General features: G+C 39.7%; 1 protein-coding gene across 1 annotated transcript in view; it reads left to right on the top strand.

Annotated features, from left to right (window-relative positions):
* zswim6 (zinc finger, SWIM-type containing 6) overlaps window positions 1-10,032 on the top strand; it is a 72,569-nt gene extending 62,537 nt beyond the window's left edge. Inside the window, exons 11-14 of the mRNA XM_061733859.1 lie at window positions 137-294; window positions 3,764-3,927; window positions 4,002-4,083; window positions 6,522-10,032. Of these exons, the coding sequence (XP_061589843.1) occupies window positions 137-294; window positions 3,764-3,927; window positions 4,002-4,083; window positions 6,522-7,384 (1,267 nt within the window). The 3' untranslated portion in view covers window positions 7,385-10,032. The remainder of the gene's footprint in view (window positions 1-136; window positions 295-3,763; window positions 3,928-4,001; window positions 4,084-6,521) is intronic.
* The last annotated feature ends 6,162 nt before the right edge of the window (window positions 10,033-16,194 follow it).

Raw genomic sequence — 16,194 nt, 5'->3', positions numbered from 1 at the left:
GACTCAAAGAAAACAATTGATTGATGCTTTAAAGGGGAACAGTACATGCTGAAATGTTCCTCTGAGCTCCAACATCTTCTCCTGTATGCTTCTGTTTTGTTCTGAGAGATGACTAACAGTCTCCGTCTGTGCTCAGGTTGCCGGTCCTCGAGTCCACGGGCCCCTCTGGCGACTTGTCTCGGCCTCACCACATGATGTCGGTGGTGCCCAACCGCTATCCCCGCTGGTTCACCCTGAGCCACATCGAGAGCCAACAGTGTGAACTGGCATCCACCATGCTAACCGCTGCTAAAGGTACGGATGGGGACCACAGTTTCAGCTGCGGATGAGCGCGTTGGCTTTAAACCCGACCACCGTTTCTGTTCTCCACCCATCATGACTAATCTGTGTGTTTCTATGATCAATGATCTTCAGAACTGAGATGGTTTATACATACACCGTTCTTGACTTTAATCCCTCATAGCAATGTCGTCCCTCTACCGTTTGAAGTTAGTGAGAGTAAAACAGGTCCGTGTCAGAGAGAATGCACGTGGAATATCATATCATGTATTATACATGTGCACAGATTTGGTGGTACGACAAAATTTACCAGTCACTGAGTTATCAAGTTCTGATGCGGCTTCTAGAACAGCATGTGAAAGGTGAAGACTAGAAGAGCGTCTCCAAGCAGCTGGGTGGTCGCTTGACTACAGATGGACATTTCATTCAGAAGTTCAGGCTCTACAGGACTGTAGACAACCTCCCTGGACGTGGGCACGAGAGGACAACTGATGACAAACTGAAGTGGAAACCAAAGAGTCCAGAACAGGGGTCGGCAACCCACGGCTCTAGAGCCGCATGTGGCTCTTTACACCGCCCTAGTGGCTCCTGGAGCTTTTTCAAAAATGTTTTACCTTTTTTTCCTTTTTTTCTCCTTTTTTTCCTCTTTTTTCTTACTTTTTCCTTTCCTTTTTAATCTCGACATTTCGACTTCTTGAAATTTTGACTTTTTTCTCAACATTTCGATTTTTTTCTTTACATTTCGAGTTTTTTCTGGAGATTGTACTTTAACATTATTCTCAACATTTCGATTTTTTTCTTGACATTTCGAATTTTTTCTCAAGATTGTACTTCAACTCGACATTTCGACTTTTTTCTCAAAATTTTGACTTTTTTCTCAAAATTTCGACTTTTTTCTTGACATTTCAACTTTTTTCTCAACATTTCGACTTTTTTCTTTTTCTTTTTCTTTTATTTATTTAACCTTTATTTAACCAGGAAAATCCCATTGAGATTAAAAACCTCTTTTCCAAGGGAGACCTGGCCAAGATAGGCAGCAGCAATTACAGCACTTAGTTATAAATCACGGAAAACACCAACAGATAAAATACAATTAAAATAAAATTAAAAAAGCAAGCAAATCACAAAAAACAGGTACATGTAATGGAGTCGGCCTTTCTTGAAGTGCATAATGAAAAAAAAAATCTTCCCCCAGTTATAACTAATATAGATACATGCAGCATGTGTTGCCTTCATTCTAAGGCTTATACAAGACTTATCATTTTTTGCGGCTCCAGGCATACTTGTTTTTTGTGTTTTTGGTCCAATATGGCTCTTTCAACATTTTGGGTTGCCGACCCCTGGTCCAGAACAACGTCCAAAGAGATTCATGGTGAACTCAAAGGTCAAGGTCCATCAGTGTTCTGGAGCTGCTTTGCTGCATCTGGTACCGGGCGTCTTCAATCTGGTCAGCTACAATGAAATCTCAAGACCGTCAAGATGTTCTGGAGACAAACTGTTGCCCAGTGTCAGAGAGCTTGGTCTCAGTCACAGGTCACGGTTTCCTCCAACAGGATAATGATCCAAAAACACACAACTAAAACCAGCCAAGAACCACTAAGAACATAAAACTGGACTATTCTGAAGAGTCCTATAAACATCTGGAGCATGCAGTCTGGAGAGGAAAAACCTTTTAAACCTGAGACGGCTGGAGACGTTTGTTCATGAGGACCAGAACACCTGACTACAGGTGGACAAGTGTCACTGAGAGGACACTCATCACTGGGTTGAAGTGATTGACTCAAAAGGTTCTGAAACTAAATATTAAGTTGATAATCCATCTTTTTTTTTTGTCCCATTCAGTTTCCTTAGAACCATTCATAAAAAACAAAACAAAAAAAACCAACTGTGTGGATGGTTCCCATAGGATGGTGTTTCCTCACTTGGTCTATCAGTGCTCAGCCATACTCCATTTTTATCACAAGGGTGGGGGTGCCGGGTGTGTCTGCATCTGTATAATATGTGTGTGTTTGTCGTATGAATGAGGGTACGGGGAGTGGGGGGGTCAAGGGAGATTGTTTCTTTTTATGTAAAGCACTTTGTGTTGCACTCCAGCTGCATGAAAAGTAGAGGTGGGTGCAATTCATCGATGTGTCGATGCATCGCGATGCGTCACGTGACGATTTGGAATCGATTAATTAGAAAAAAAAAAAAATTTTATTTTTTTTTTTTTTTTTTTTAGTTATCTTATCCAGATTCCAGACTGAATAAGCTGCTGGATTTCTTATTGTTCACTTGAAATATGGCAGATATGGTTACACTAAATACATTTGATGGAATATCTTGTTTACTTGAATTAATGAACTCATTAAATCCAGGGCTTGACCGTTTTCAGTGTTTTCCACCAATAGAGGGGGCTCTCATGCAAGTGCAGCTTTCCCTGGTCAAAGTTAAGTAAGTCAAAGAGCAAATGATTACATAGTCATAAAATAAATTATTTTGTGTCTTTGAAAAATACATGTCAAATGTTAAAAAAAAACCTTGTTATTTACTTAATGAGTGTTGTTAGAGGAACTGAGTTAATTGATTGGCTATTTATTTACAAATGTAGACACAGATGAAGACAAAATCAATCTTGTATGGAAAAAAGCATTAAAAATCACAATAATCGAAGAATCGTGGCACCAATAATCGAATCGAATCGACAATTGTTATAATCGAAGAATCGAAGAATCGAAGCTCCAAAAATCGAAATCGAATCGAATCGTGAGGTACCCTTGTTTGCACACCCCTAATGAAAAGTGCTATATAAATAAATAAAGTTTAAAGTTTAACTCTCTCACAGTCTCACGTCCCCAACAAATACCAGAAGTAAGTTTGGACTTCTGTCTGAGTTGCTTCTTTCTACAACCATCATTCTTTACAACCGAGTCACACTTCGACATCAACAACGGTTACAGGATGAAGATCATTCAGAGTTACAGTTCGTGGTGACCGAACATGGAAAAATCTTGGATGTTGTCATAAAAGCCATTTATCCTTCACACCCGAAGCACATCCTACCTTAAAATGGTAAAAGTTCCTTTGTAATGCTTGCGTGGTCGTGGTTGGTCGTTTTCTTTGAGGATGCTTAAGAGAATTCCAGTCTCTCCCAACCAACTGTCAATTAGTCGGGAAGTCTATCAGTTATAGCTGACGTTCTTTGAATTCAATTTCAGAGAGCAGAGTACAATTTCAAAAAAGTTTTTATGCTTCAAAATAAAAGCCCCTATTGTCGGTATAAAGCTGTTATTGTGAAGATTATCTGTGAAGGGAACACTTTAGATGTTTACTGTGTTAGTAACAGAGTTTTCTAACCATTTCACTCACAGCTGTGGCGAATGACTACAAACTGAAATCTGAACATTTACATTTTTACTCAGGAGCTGTCACTCAAATTCTGTTTGCATATAAAACATCTGTATAAAACTGGAGACTTCATCGTTTGTTTCGGTTTGTTGTGCAGGTGATGCTTGCAAACTACAAACAGTGTTAGAGTCCATCCAGAAGAACATCCATTCATCCTCCCACATCTTCAAACTGGCCCAGGACGCCTTTAAAATTGCCACGCTCATGGAGAGCCTGCCGGACATCACGCTGCTCAAAGTCTCTCTGGAGCTGGGCCTCCAGGTAAACAAACACACTCTCCAAGACAAAAAACACTCCATACCCCACACACCCAGCTGACCTGATGTCTCTCACAGGTGATGAGGATGACCCTGTCCACGCTGAACTGGCGGAGGAGAGAGATGGTTCGCTGGCTCGTCACCTGTGCGACTGAAGTTGGTGAGTATGAGAAAGAAATCGACGCCCACATGGACGTCACCACACCTTTCGTACATCATAGTTATTTACATGGTTATTGCCCGATCAGGAACGTCAACCTCCCACAACCAACCATCCTCCTCTGAGCCCAAATTTCCCAGGACATCCTGTCTTGAAAGCTCCAAGATCAAATTAAAAAGCAGAGGTGATAAAGCATTTTCCACCCAGACCACCGATCATTTTAAATCGATAAAAACGTCTTTTCACTCCGGCACTTTTTCTCCGACTTGAGCACAGTAACTAGGATTTGATTTTATTGTGTATATACACAATCATACTTTATGTTTTGCTCTATTTTCATATTTTTATTTAGTTTTATTAGATATATTTGTATATTGCCACCTCCTATATAAAGTTATATTTTTCTCAAGTTTTCAGAAAAAGGAAAGAAATGGGTTCTGAAAAACTTGAGAAAAATATGATTTGGGGCATTATTTAAAGAGGATGTTGATATTGTGGAGTCTGTCCAGCACAGCTGTGGTTTTTTAAATGTGCTATGGAAATAAACTCTCCTGGAAGACAGACAGCTGGCTTGAATATTTTTTACTGCAGCCTACTGAACTTCAAACCATGTTTTATAATCATTTCTGTTGCTTCTCTAAAACCATTTGCTTATGTCTTTCCCTTTTGGCAAAATTAATGCTCCAGAGTCCAGACTCGCAAGCTGCCAAAACTGCAGCTTTTATAAGAAGTCTGCAAAGGATGATCTTCATCTTAACATCTTAAACCTTTTAAAAGCAGTAACGGGGTACTTAGTGTTGCCCACGAGTTTTTTTCTTTTTGCCGTCATGTGTTTACATTAAGAACATTTAAAATTTTGCGCATCTGTGGTAAAAGTTTGGGACCCTGATAGAGATGGAATTTGCGTCGTCAGTCTGTGCAGATTTATCTTTTTCTTCCTGTGCCATGAGCACGTCTGTTTTATTTTGGTCTGCATCAAAAAGTCCTTCGTTTTTTGCTTGCAAATGATTAAAAGAGAAGCATAAATAGAAAACGGCCTATTGCCTGGAGAGAAAAGGCTTGATGGGCCTGCTGTGGGAAAGAAACCACTGATGTCAGTTACAAATAAGATATTCATGCCTTTGCTGCTTATGGATGTGAAAGACTCAAGAAGCAGTCGGTCAGACTTCACAATTCCTTAGGGAGAGAGCGATTATAAGGACTATTGGTGAGGGGTGAGGACTGGCAGGGATTTCTGCTGCTTGCTGCTTGAGTAGCTCTTTGTTTGGCCTTGAACACTGAAGCCCAGTGGCCGATTTCCCTTCAGTGGACAGGAAACCCTCCTCCCAGATCATTTCATGTGAATGTAGAGGATTGACAACACGTCCCTGTTTTTGCCAGGTTGAATAGCTCCATTGAGAAGTTTCCAGCAGCTGATGTAGAGGCGTGTCATGTCAGAAAAATAAAAAGATGTAGAGGACCCATGATTTAGCCTTGAGGAACACCATGATTACATTGATCAGGAACTGGCAATTTTCAATCCAGAAGAAAAAAAAAGTTCTACTAAAGTAACTGTTACCTCTCGCCCTGCAGATGGATCAAAAAAGACCAAATAAACCACCATCATACTTAATGTTGTATGTCCCTTAAGTTCAGAGGTGGGTAGAGTAGCCAAAAATTGTACTCAAGTAAAAGTACTGTTACTTCAGAATAATATGACTCAAGTAGAAGTAAAAAGTAGTAATCCAAATAATTACTTGAGTAAAAGTAAAAAAGTACTTGGTAAAAAAACTACTCAAGTAATGAGTAACTGTTGAGTAATGTCTGATTTATTTTTTTAACACAACCATTCAAACAGACAAAAGTACAAAATAATCATCTTCAGGCAAATTAAATCAATAAAATAAATTAATATTAATAAAAAATAAAAACTAGCTTAAATTAAAATAAGCTTAAAATAAATTCAAGTACGTTAATAAATAATAAAATAAATTAAATAACAGAATAAAAAAATAAATTAAGCACAAGTAGCACAAAATTTCAAGCCTTTGTACTTTTCTTTTTTAACCAGGCAGAACTAGAACAAGCCCATGAACTCATAGAAACTCTGTGTGTGTTTGTGTCTGTGTAAATGTGACAAAACATGCAAAAACAAACATTTTTCCCAAAGAATCACCCAGTGATGTCATGAGATTGACGCGTACGTGGATAAAAGGGATAAAAGAAAAGTAACAGGTCAATGTAGCCTAATGTAGCGGAGTAAGAGTAACAGTTTCTCCTTCACAAATCTACTCAAGTAAAAGTAAAAAGTATAGTGATTCAAAACTACTCCTAAAAGTACAACATTTCCCAAAACTTACTCAAGTAAATGTAACGGAGTAAATGTAACTCGTTACTACCCACCTCTGCTTAAGTTCAAGAAAACCCCGTACTGACATCTAATTTTTGCTTTTTTGCAGGTGTCTTTGCGCTGGACAGCATCATGCAGAACTGGTTTACTCTCTTCACCCCAACAGAAGCGACCAGTGTCGTGGCTAGCACCATCATGTCCAACAGCACCATCATCCGCCTGCATCTCGACTGCCATCAGCAGGAGAAAATTGCCAAATCTGCTCGCACCCTGGCCCTGCAGTGCGCCATGAAGGACCCCCAAGACTGTGCCCTCTCGGCGCTGACGCTCTGCGAGAAGGACCACATTGCCTTCGAAACCGCCCATCAGATTGTACTGGAAGCGGCCGCCGCAGGAATGAACTACACACAGCTGTTTACAATAGCACGCTACATGGAGCACCGCGGGTACCCCATGAGAGCCTACAAATTAGCGACATTAGCCATGACGCACCTAAACCTCAGCTACAACCAAGACACACACCCGGCCATCAACGATGTGCTCTGGGCGTGCGCCCTCAGCCACTCGCTGGGGAAGAACGAGCTGGCGGCAGTCATCCCCCTGGTGGTGAAGAGTGTGAAGTGCGCAACCGTCTTGTCTGACATTTTGCGGCGGTGCACGTTAACAACACCGGGCATGGTGGCACTGCACAGCCGCAGGAACTGCGGCAAGCTGATGTCTCTGGACAAAGCTCCGCTCAGGCAGCTACTGGACGCCACTATCGGGGCCTACATAAACACGACGCACTCGCGGCTGACACACATCAGCCCGCGTCACTACAGCGAGTTCATCGAGTTCCTTAGTAAAGCCAGAGAGACGTTCCTGATGGCGCACGACGGACACTTCCAGTTCACACAATTCATAGACAACCTGAAACAGATTTACAAGGGCAAGAAGAAGCTCATGATGCTCGTTCGAGAGAGGTTTGGTTGAAACTGAATCAAATTACCAATTCAGTTTGTTCTTTTCTTTATCCGCTCTAACTTGAATTGAAAATCCACTTAAAAACATCATTCGTGACAGTCTTACCCAGGTGATTTGGGAATGATGGTATGATGTGAAGAAAATGATGCCGATGAAAGGACACATTGGGGAATTTCTTTTAATAATAAGTGAAGAGTTCCCTGTCGAGGGGGGGGAAATAGAAACCTTTACGTAAAACCAGAATCCAGATGCATCAAACGGTGTGACTAAAAGGGAGTACATGCTATCCTGCTGTTGGTGTCATCAGCATGTGCTGATGACAAACAACCAAACCCCCAAAAAAGAAAGAGACTTAAGAAGTAGTGTGTAGTAGTGTGTCAAAACCTTTTACCTCCATGAGTTTATCTTGGCAACGGTGCCAAGTCGCAACAATTGATACGTTTGCTGCATTTTAATGTGGTAGTCACTAGATGAGGTCATGGGACTTGGGACGCTGTCAGAAAACTCATTTTTGGCAGCAAAATCTTTGAAACGGCTGTTGTCAGACTGCTCACGAGGAATGAGGCCAGATGGTCAATCCTGATTCCTAAACCGCCATCTTCCCCCTCCAACAGGTCAAAAAATCACACATATCCCCACCATAATCCTCAACAGGCATTTATCACCAGATTGAAGCTGCCAGTCTAGATAATATTGGGAAAACTAAAAATGAAAGGAACAAAATGGACATAACCAAGAATCTAACCTCCACTGGCTGTCCCTGTGGGTGGGAGGGGTCAAGCAGCAGCGGGAAGGGTGTTTCCGCTGAACATTTTTATGGAGCGTGAACAAAGATGATGGACGGAAACATCCTTAGTTTTGAACTGTTTTTGTGACTGCTGTTGCCAAAAGCAGTCACGGGTTCTCATCGTCCCCTCCTCTGGATATACGTTGTGCCATCTTGCTTTCTTTATGGTCATATGACCAATTACATCACATCCAATATACCAGATACCAGAGACGTGGACCAGAGACGTGGAAACACCCCCCCCCCCCCAAAAAAAAGTGTAACTGAAACACTTTTGGGCCAAACTGGACTATCAACACGTCCCAAAAAACTCAAATGACTAAAAAGGTTTTTCCGACATTTGAGGGCAAACAAGAGGTCAAACACTCGGATGATGCAGATTCGTAAAACAGCTGGACTTCAAGGAAATTCATAGAAATACAAAAATACTAACATTTTGGGAACTAGCCGATTTCTTCGATAAGACGGGTTGAAAAACCTTTCTCTGAAACTGAACTTGATGGCAAATAAGCCAAATCCATGACTCTCCAGAGTGAAGAGGGATTCTTGCCATTTTCTTTAGTGAGGACCAAATCGAATCTAATAAAACACCTAACGTAAAATTAGAATCACGGCAGAGACTAAAGCTGTGACTACCTGACTACATTCAGTCATATTTGGGTTAAATTACTCATTTTCTAAATTAAATTATTTGTATTTCATGATTTTACACCCATGTTCTGTATCTGGTCCAGGTTTGGACGTGTATATGACCATGAAGTCTTCAGAGGGATAAAGCTGGACGTTTGTGTCTCTCTTTTTTACACGTATCAAAGCGAAGCGTTTCGTCTCACACTCGTCCTCATCGTCTACTCAGCCTCAACGAGCAGACAAACGGCTTTAAACCAAACAAAGCGTGTGAACTACCAGTACCTCTTCTCCTTAAAGGATCCAGCTTTACTCCCGACCCGTCTGCTGAAGAGAAATACAAATAAAAAAAACCCTCCGAATCCAATATCAGAATTGATTTTACTGCCGTCTCCAGGCTTTTGCAGTGTTGTCTCATATTCTCCTTGTTCTCATTTTAGAAACATTTGTCACATAAAACTGACAAACTGTTAACGTGCATTCTCAGGGATTTCGCTAAAAGAGAAAAAAGAAAAAGCAGAAAAAGAAGCATTTTATTGTCCTGTAAATATGAAAGTATAGGTGTGATTATTGAAGAAAATGTATATGTTAATTTATGACAGAATATTCTATGTAAGGCACAATAGTTGAGGCTGCAGCGGTTTTGAACACATATCAGTGGGACTCTGAAACGTTCACCTTCATTAAGTCGGAACGGTAACACGCTCTCTCCAAGGAAAATGGCGATCCGCCGCCTCCCTCCGCTCGTCGACGATCCTACAAGCTGTCGGACCTATGGGTCCCGACTGTCCCACTTCCTCCAGACTTTTATTTCTCTGCTTTTTCAACAGATTTTTCACACGAGTTTTTTCTCACAAGAACAGCCTTCTTTCTCGCCTTGTCTTAATGCTTTAAAAACAACCAAATGGGAGTCGTGAGAACCAAACTCTTTCCGTCTGCCAGCGGACTCGTGGCAAAGCCTCCTGGTGTCTTTCGTTGTATCTGGACCGGCTTCATTCTGTGCTTTAAAAGCTCGTCTCATCTGTTTTTTCTGTGTTGTTTGTTAGTGGCGGCTTTGTTTGGAAACGAATGATGCTCCTTATTTATTATGTTAGGTAAATGATTGTACAACCATGTCAACATGTTCATGAAGTTGAGGCTAAGATTTGATACACTGATCGATTTATTTATGTAACTAAAAATCACTGTTTTGTAAACTTGTTAATGAATCAAACACTTTGTTTTTAATAAATTAGTTTTTTGAGAGGATGGCTGGTCTTTTTTCCTCACAATTAGCTGCAGCTGCTTTGAGACGTGAAAAAAGTCATTCCAGAGAACTGAGAGAAAACATATCCAGTAGGGCTGTTCGATTTTGCCCAAAAATAAAATCTCGATTTTTTTCTCTCAAAATCCGATTTTCGATTACGATTACGATTATTTTGTGTATTGACAAAAGGCTAAGAAATTATTTCAAATATGCTGTTTTTTTATTGAACATTTGCCCCATTGGGCTTTAAGTGCAAACTTTTAAACCAAAAATTAATGAATAAAGTGCAAAACTCTGTAAAATAAGTTGAAAAAAAGTTTTAAAAAATATAATAAAATATCAAGTTTTATCTCTGAAAAAAAAATCAGCAAATCAGCACTTGCAAACATACAGTAAGTTATATTTCCAATTAAATAAAACAAGATATTTTCTAATTAAACTAAACTGGGTCTTTGCATGCTAAATAATAATGCAACCCATGAAGGAGGTAGAGGTGTGTAATGTCAGTCATTACATTTGCTATTCACATTTGCAAGTTTTTTGCAAGGAACACGAGCCGGTCTACCGCATCTGGCTTGAGGGATGCCCGGTGGCATATTACAACGCCCCCTCCTACACTAAAGAGCCTCTCCGATGGGGCACTTGTCGCAGGTATTGAGAGGTATTTCCATCAATCATTAATATGGTATCAATCATTAATATGTGTGCAGACAAGGTAAAAAAAAAAAAGTGAAAAATCGATTTTACGATTTTCACGTTTTAACATCGTTCTAATTACATAATCGCGATTACGATTTAAAATCGATTAATCGAACAGCCCTAATATCCAGAAAGATTCAAAACTTCTATAAAGAGATTCCAGCTGATGTGAAATGGCAGTAAAAAGTTGGGTCTCATTGAGAGCGATGGCTAAATAGAGATTAAATGACCCAAACAGCTACCCTTACATGATCCAGAAGAGCTGAAAGTAGCAGTTCCTCAAATGACCTCTAGGCGCAGGCTCCAAATGTGCCCTGACTTTACTTTTGAGTTATGAATACAGGTCCAACTGTGCACAGTCATGGGCTGCACCAGTTCCAAGTCGGACTTAAAGGATCTGAGGAAAGAAGCTTTGCCAAGCAGCAACTATGTACCTGCACATCACGTTGGAAAACAACAAGCACGTGGAAACGAAATGCAGATGTTTTACGATACCTTATTATTCAACGTCAGTAAAAACGAAGCATCGTCCAGTCAATTTAAATAAAAACAAGATAAATACTGATAACGGCACTGTTTTTCCAGTCGATGAGCAGTACCGGTGCATGAAACGACCGGTCTTTTGCTCCCAACTCCTGGTTTCCTGTCATAGATTTGGAGTACTGTTGCTTCTCCAAAACTGACAGGTTTCTATTAGACATACTTTCTAATCTATTGTAATTTCCGTCATTTCATGGGGATCGCAAGACACACCTACTGCTCTGCAGCAGAGTGACAGGTCTGCCATGAGCTTCAGGATCTAAAGATCTAACCTCCACTAATTCACATTGCACTTCACTGTAGCTGTAACGTCATCCGTTTGATCATTTCAAATTACATCCAGAGATCAACAACGTGTGAAAAAAAATCCAATTTCAATCCAAGTGAGACCTTTAGTTTCCTTCAGGATGCATCACGCTCGTGACCTTTCCTTCCAGGATGACACCGGCGCTCGTCTCGCGGCAGTCTTTCATCTGTGCTGACGACACGGAGCTGAGGCTTTTTTCAGCTTTGAGTCTCGTGGCCTGTAACAGAAAACCGTCACATTCTTGGCTTTAAAGGGAATCCAAAATGTCACAAGCTGGAGGGATTGCTGTCCATAAAATTTTCATAAATGTCACGGCAAACGAAACAACCAGTGGCAATTAGATGTTTCCTGAAAGGCCATCTCCTGGTGGCAACCATCCTCCTGGACGACGGGCAGTGAGAGAAAGAAATGGCCACAGGTTGACGTCATTAATCAAGTCATTGAGCTCATTTACACGTCCGTACTAACTTTTGATTCAAAGTCCAACAAAAACACAAAGAAACAGTTAACAATTAAAGCTGCAAACAGCGTTGGTGGAGCCCTCGCACCTACGGCCACCAGCCCCAGGTACTACCACATTTTTGGTCCATATCACTAAAAATTACCTTTAGTCACCGATTCATCATTAACATAGAGAATAACAACATTCTGAAGTTCTGGTATAAATAACCAAATATTTACACACGCAAACAAACACACACAGGCACGAGTGCGATGACAAGTCTGTTGACATTGATTTCCACCATTTTAAACCATTTTATTTCCTTCAGTCTACCTAATTTTGGAATGTCCCTCATGCTGCTCCGTTAACTTCAGTGAACTAAAAAAGTGGTTAAAGGACACAACCTTAAAATACTTTATATATTTCCTAATTCTTCACTAAAATTAGTAACTTTGATCAACTATATTGATAACTTTTGTAATATTTTAAACATTTTGTACGTGTCCCTGAAACTGCTGCCTACCATGTTTTTATAGGGTAATTGACAATTTCACGGATCAACTGATGTAATTAGTAACATCATCAACAACATTTTGTTTTTCTTAAAGGGGAATTGGTCAAATTCTGCAAATACATAAAAATTCCCAATTTTCATCATATTGTGTTTATAGATGGGTGTGTTCAAGCTTAACATTTCCACTCTATCATTTATTCATATTTCAAAATAATCAGAAATTCAAATATATATTTGATCAAGAGTATGCAGTCATCTTCAACACTGAATCACTTTGCTCACTGAAGACCCACCATGTGCTCATTAAAAGCTAAAAGTACCAATAAATGTCCACCTTATCATAGTCCACCCCGTCATCAATGTTTCCATGATGGGGTGGACCATGAGAGGGAGGACCTATCTAAACTTTTTTAGCATTGTGATATATTTTCACATATTAGAACAGTTTTACACATATAACATATGAAATATGAAAAGGCTTAACGGGTCTGTACCAGAAGTTTGCAATATTAACTTTTTAGGTTATTATAATAATGACGATAAACTGTATTTATATATCACTTTTAAATACAGTGGACCCCAGGAAGACTAGTTGGCGTTTTGCGTCCGCTAATGGGGATCCAAAATAAAAAAACAAAACAAAACAAAACAAAACAGTGTTACAAATTGCTTAACACAAGAGCAGAGATCTAACGCCAATAAACAACTTGGAACAGCAGGAGAAACATTATAAAATAAATACATTCTTGTCTGTATAATATCAGTCCCTACAAGTTGTTTTACTTCTTTTTCTCACACACACAGGAAATCTGAGGTCAATGCAAAGCCTAATACAAATCATCTTTCCTGTTGCAAAATGGTGGCACTACAAGTTTTCCTGAATATTACCCAGCTGGTGTGTTCACAGTTGTACTGTGGGTATATTCTTTTTGTATTTTTTTTTGTTCATTTTCTAGTGTGGGATATTTTATTTTATTTTGTTTTAATTTTAATTTTAATTTTATTTATTATTATTATTTGTTGATGCTTATTATCATTATTATTATTATTTGTAGCTGGAAGTAGGTGGTTTACACACCGGAATGTTATATTTTGATGTAATTAATGTGTCTGTGTAATCCCATGAGGGATGGGTCATTTAAATGTCCGGACACGAAAATAAAATAATTCATTCATTCAATTCATTCATTGTACTGCAAACATATGCAACAAATATGGGCAAGATTAATATTTCATTAGTATGCCTGAATTATGGCCATTGACACAATCTTGGCCCCAAAAATGTTATATCTCTCTACTGATTGTAAACAGCAAATATTTGTATAATGGTTACAAAGATGAATCAAAATTCAACCTTTCTCTTAAAGGTCTGTCACTCCTGCTGTTGTTCATTGACTGTGGATAACTTCTTTCTGAGACTCTTCAGTTTGTTCATTAAATAGTTTTGTGTCTTGCAAAGTAGCAATCTGTCATTTAGTAGCCAGTTTCAGATTAACGTTTTGTAATAAACTGAATTATGACATCCACGGCTCTGAAGATGAGGAGCTCACAGACATCCTCATCTTCAAAAAATCCCACCCACGACCCGCCACCCATGTCAGCTCTGTTTATGTCAGCCCTCACCGGCGATTAAGAGCACCCTCAGAAGTTGTTCGCGGTGCCAGCTTGACACACAACTCTGTGTCAATCTATGTAAAAAGGACAATTAACACACTAGATGTAAGTTTTAATGTGGGGTAACCACCAATGTAAAATGGGCAAAGAAAAATGTTTCTTGTCAATTACAGACAGATGTTCACATCACAGTCCTGACACCTCCAGCGTCTGTATCCACCTTTTATCCAACTACAGGCACTGTTTTGAAACTTGTATCTGTTAATTTTACTCCTGCAATTTTCCTCAGCAACAAAATTCTGGTCTTGCCATATGATGTTTTTCATTAGTTGATATGGTGCATTTTTTACTAGGTAAGAGATCATTTTTTACTAGGTAAGTCATGTATCAAGCAGGAATCTCAGATGAGTGGAGCTAAATACTTATGCACTTGGACACAAACCATCACTCGCAGAAACTGACAAAAACACCTGATCTGCATGAACCGGCATGAGAGGTCATATTACTGCAATCACCGCATTTCTTTTTGTCTGACATCTGGAGCTACAGCGTGTCCTCAGTGGGAATACCATGAATTTTCCTTTGAAGGTGAAGGTGTCTGAGAGGTTTTACTGATATTTATCACCAGCTTTTATAATGAAATACTAATTAATACTTCTAGAGCTTGTATGCCTGAACGGCGTCTTCCACATCGCCCCTGCCAGAAGATTAATAGCTGCCATCCATCCACCTCCTTAACAACCCTGGAAACTCAGCTTTGAATAAAATTAAGAGATATTCCTCTCAAACCCATTAAGACCTGAAAAGCAGCAGCACGAGTTTAATATCAAAACTGCCCCTTTTGATTATGTCCAACATCCTCCACCGCCCCTCGTGGCACCGAAGTAATCCCCCCATGAGATTTATGATAAAGAAAAAAAGAGGGAATTAATCTATTTTCTTTGTTATAGCATAAGAATCTCACCTCAGGGCGCCTATTATCTTTAAATTGCATTAAAAGGGAGAGAGCCGGTTAATTAATGTGCTTTAACAGGAGAATATCTGTTATCTCAAAGTTAGCGAGCTGTTCAACGACCGCTGCTAATGTTTGACCACCTAATTAAGAGTGGAGGTGATTTTCCTCTGCAGTGCACAGCAGGATCTTCATCTGCACGAATAAACTCAAGCGACTCATCAGTCTGGTCCATTTACCATCAGAGATACAGTCAGACCTTTACTGCTGTTCTGTGGATCACTAACTGGTCCGCTGCTGCTAATTAACCCACGTTCCAAAAGATAAAAATCACGTAAAACCATTCATCCGTCCTGGTAATTAAGAATTATTTAATAATAGCGTTGGAGCATTTAAAACCACAACGGAAGTGAAGGAAAAACTGAAGCTCTTTTGTGAATAATGTAGAAACGTCTGGTGGAAGATCTGCAAAAACATTAAGGAACAAATCAAGTGAGACGTGCAAGTGATTCACAGATGAGGACCAATTATCAAAAGAAAAAAAGGAAAAAGAAACTGGACCGACCCTTTGTGACATCACCTAAAAAGGTTCCCAGAGGAGCTGCAAGGCTGCCAGTGAACGTTGCAGAAGAAAAACAACAATTCAAATGTTTTGGTGGTGATCCTGGTTAATACAAGACGCCAACTGCTTCACTAATCACTAAACCCCAACGACTGATGAGGTGAAGATGGCTGGCTATTGGCTAACGCAGCCACCAATCAAAAGTTGCCACCTAATTATACTTGAAAATTATTGCTTTGTATAATTCAACATGATATGGTACAAAAAAAAGAAAACAACACCTTCATACAGTTGTTTAAACATAGAGGTCTCTAGAAATTGACTTACTGCTGGATCCCTGGTGGTCGGCAGAGGAACTGCAGGTCTGAGTCCGCAGGTCATCATGATATGAAAGATTAGCAAAGCAATCAGCAGTTTGTAGTCACCGGTACTCTCCGGAGGCCCGGCGTTGCTAAACACAGAGGTCATCTCTGATTCCATCACTAAAGCAAAATGTGAAATGGAATATTCTGCTGTAAAACATTCAGGA

The sequence above is a fragment of the Cololabis saira genome, chromosome 11, assembly GCF_033807715.1.
Source record: "Cololabis saira isolate AMF1-May2022 chromosome 11, fColSai1.1, whole genome shotgun sequence".
Taxonomy (NCBI): domain Eukaryota; kingdom Metazoa; phylum Chordata; class Actinopteri; order Beloniformes; family Belonidae; genus Cololabis; species Cololabis saira.
This window is presented reverse-complemented; position numbering and strand designations above follow the sequence as displayed.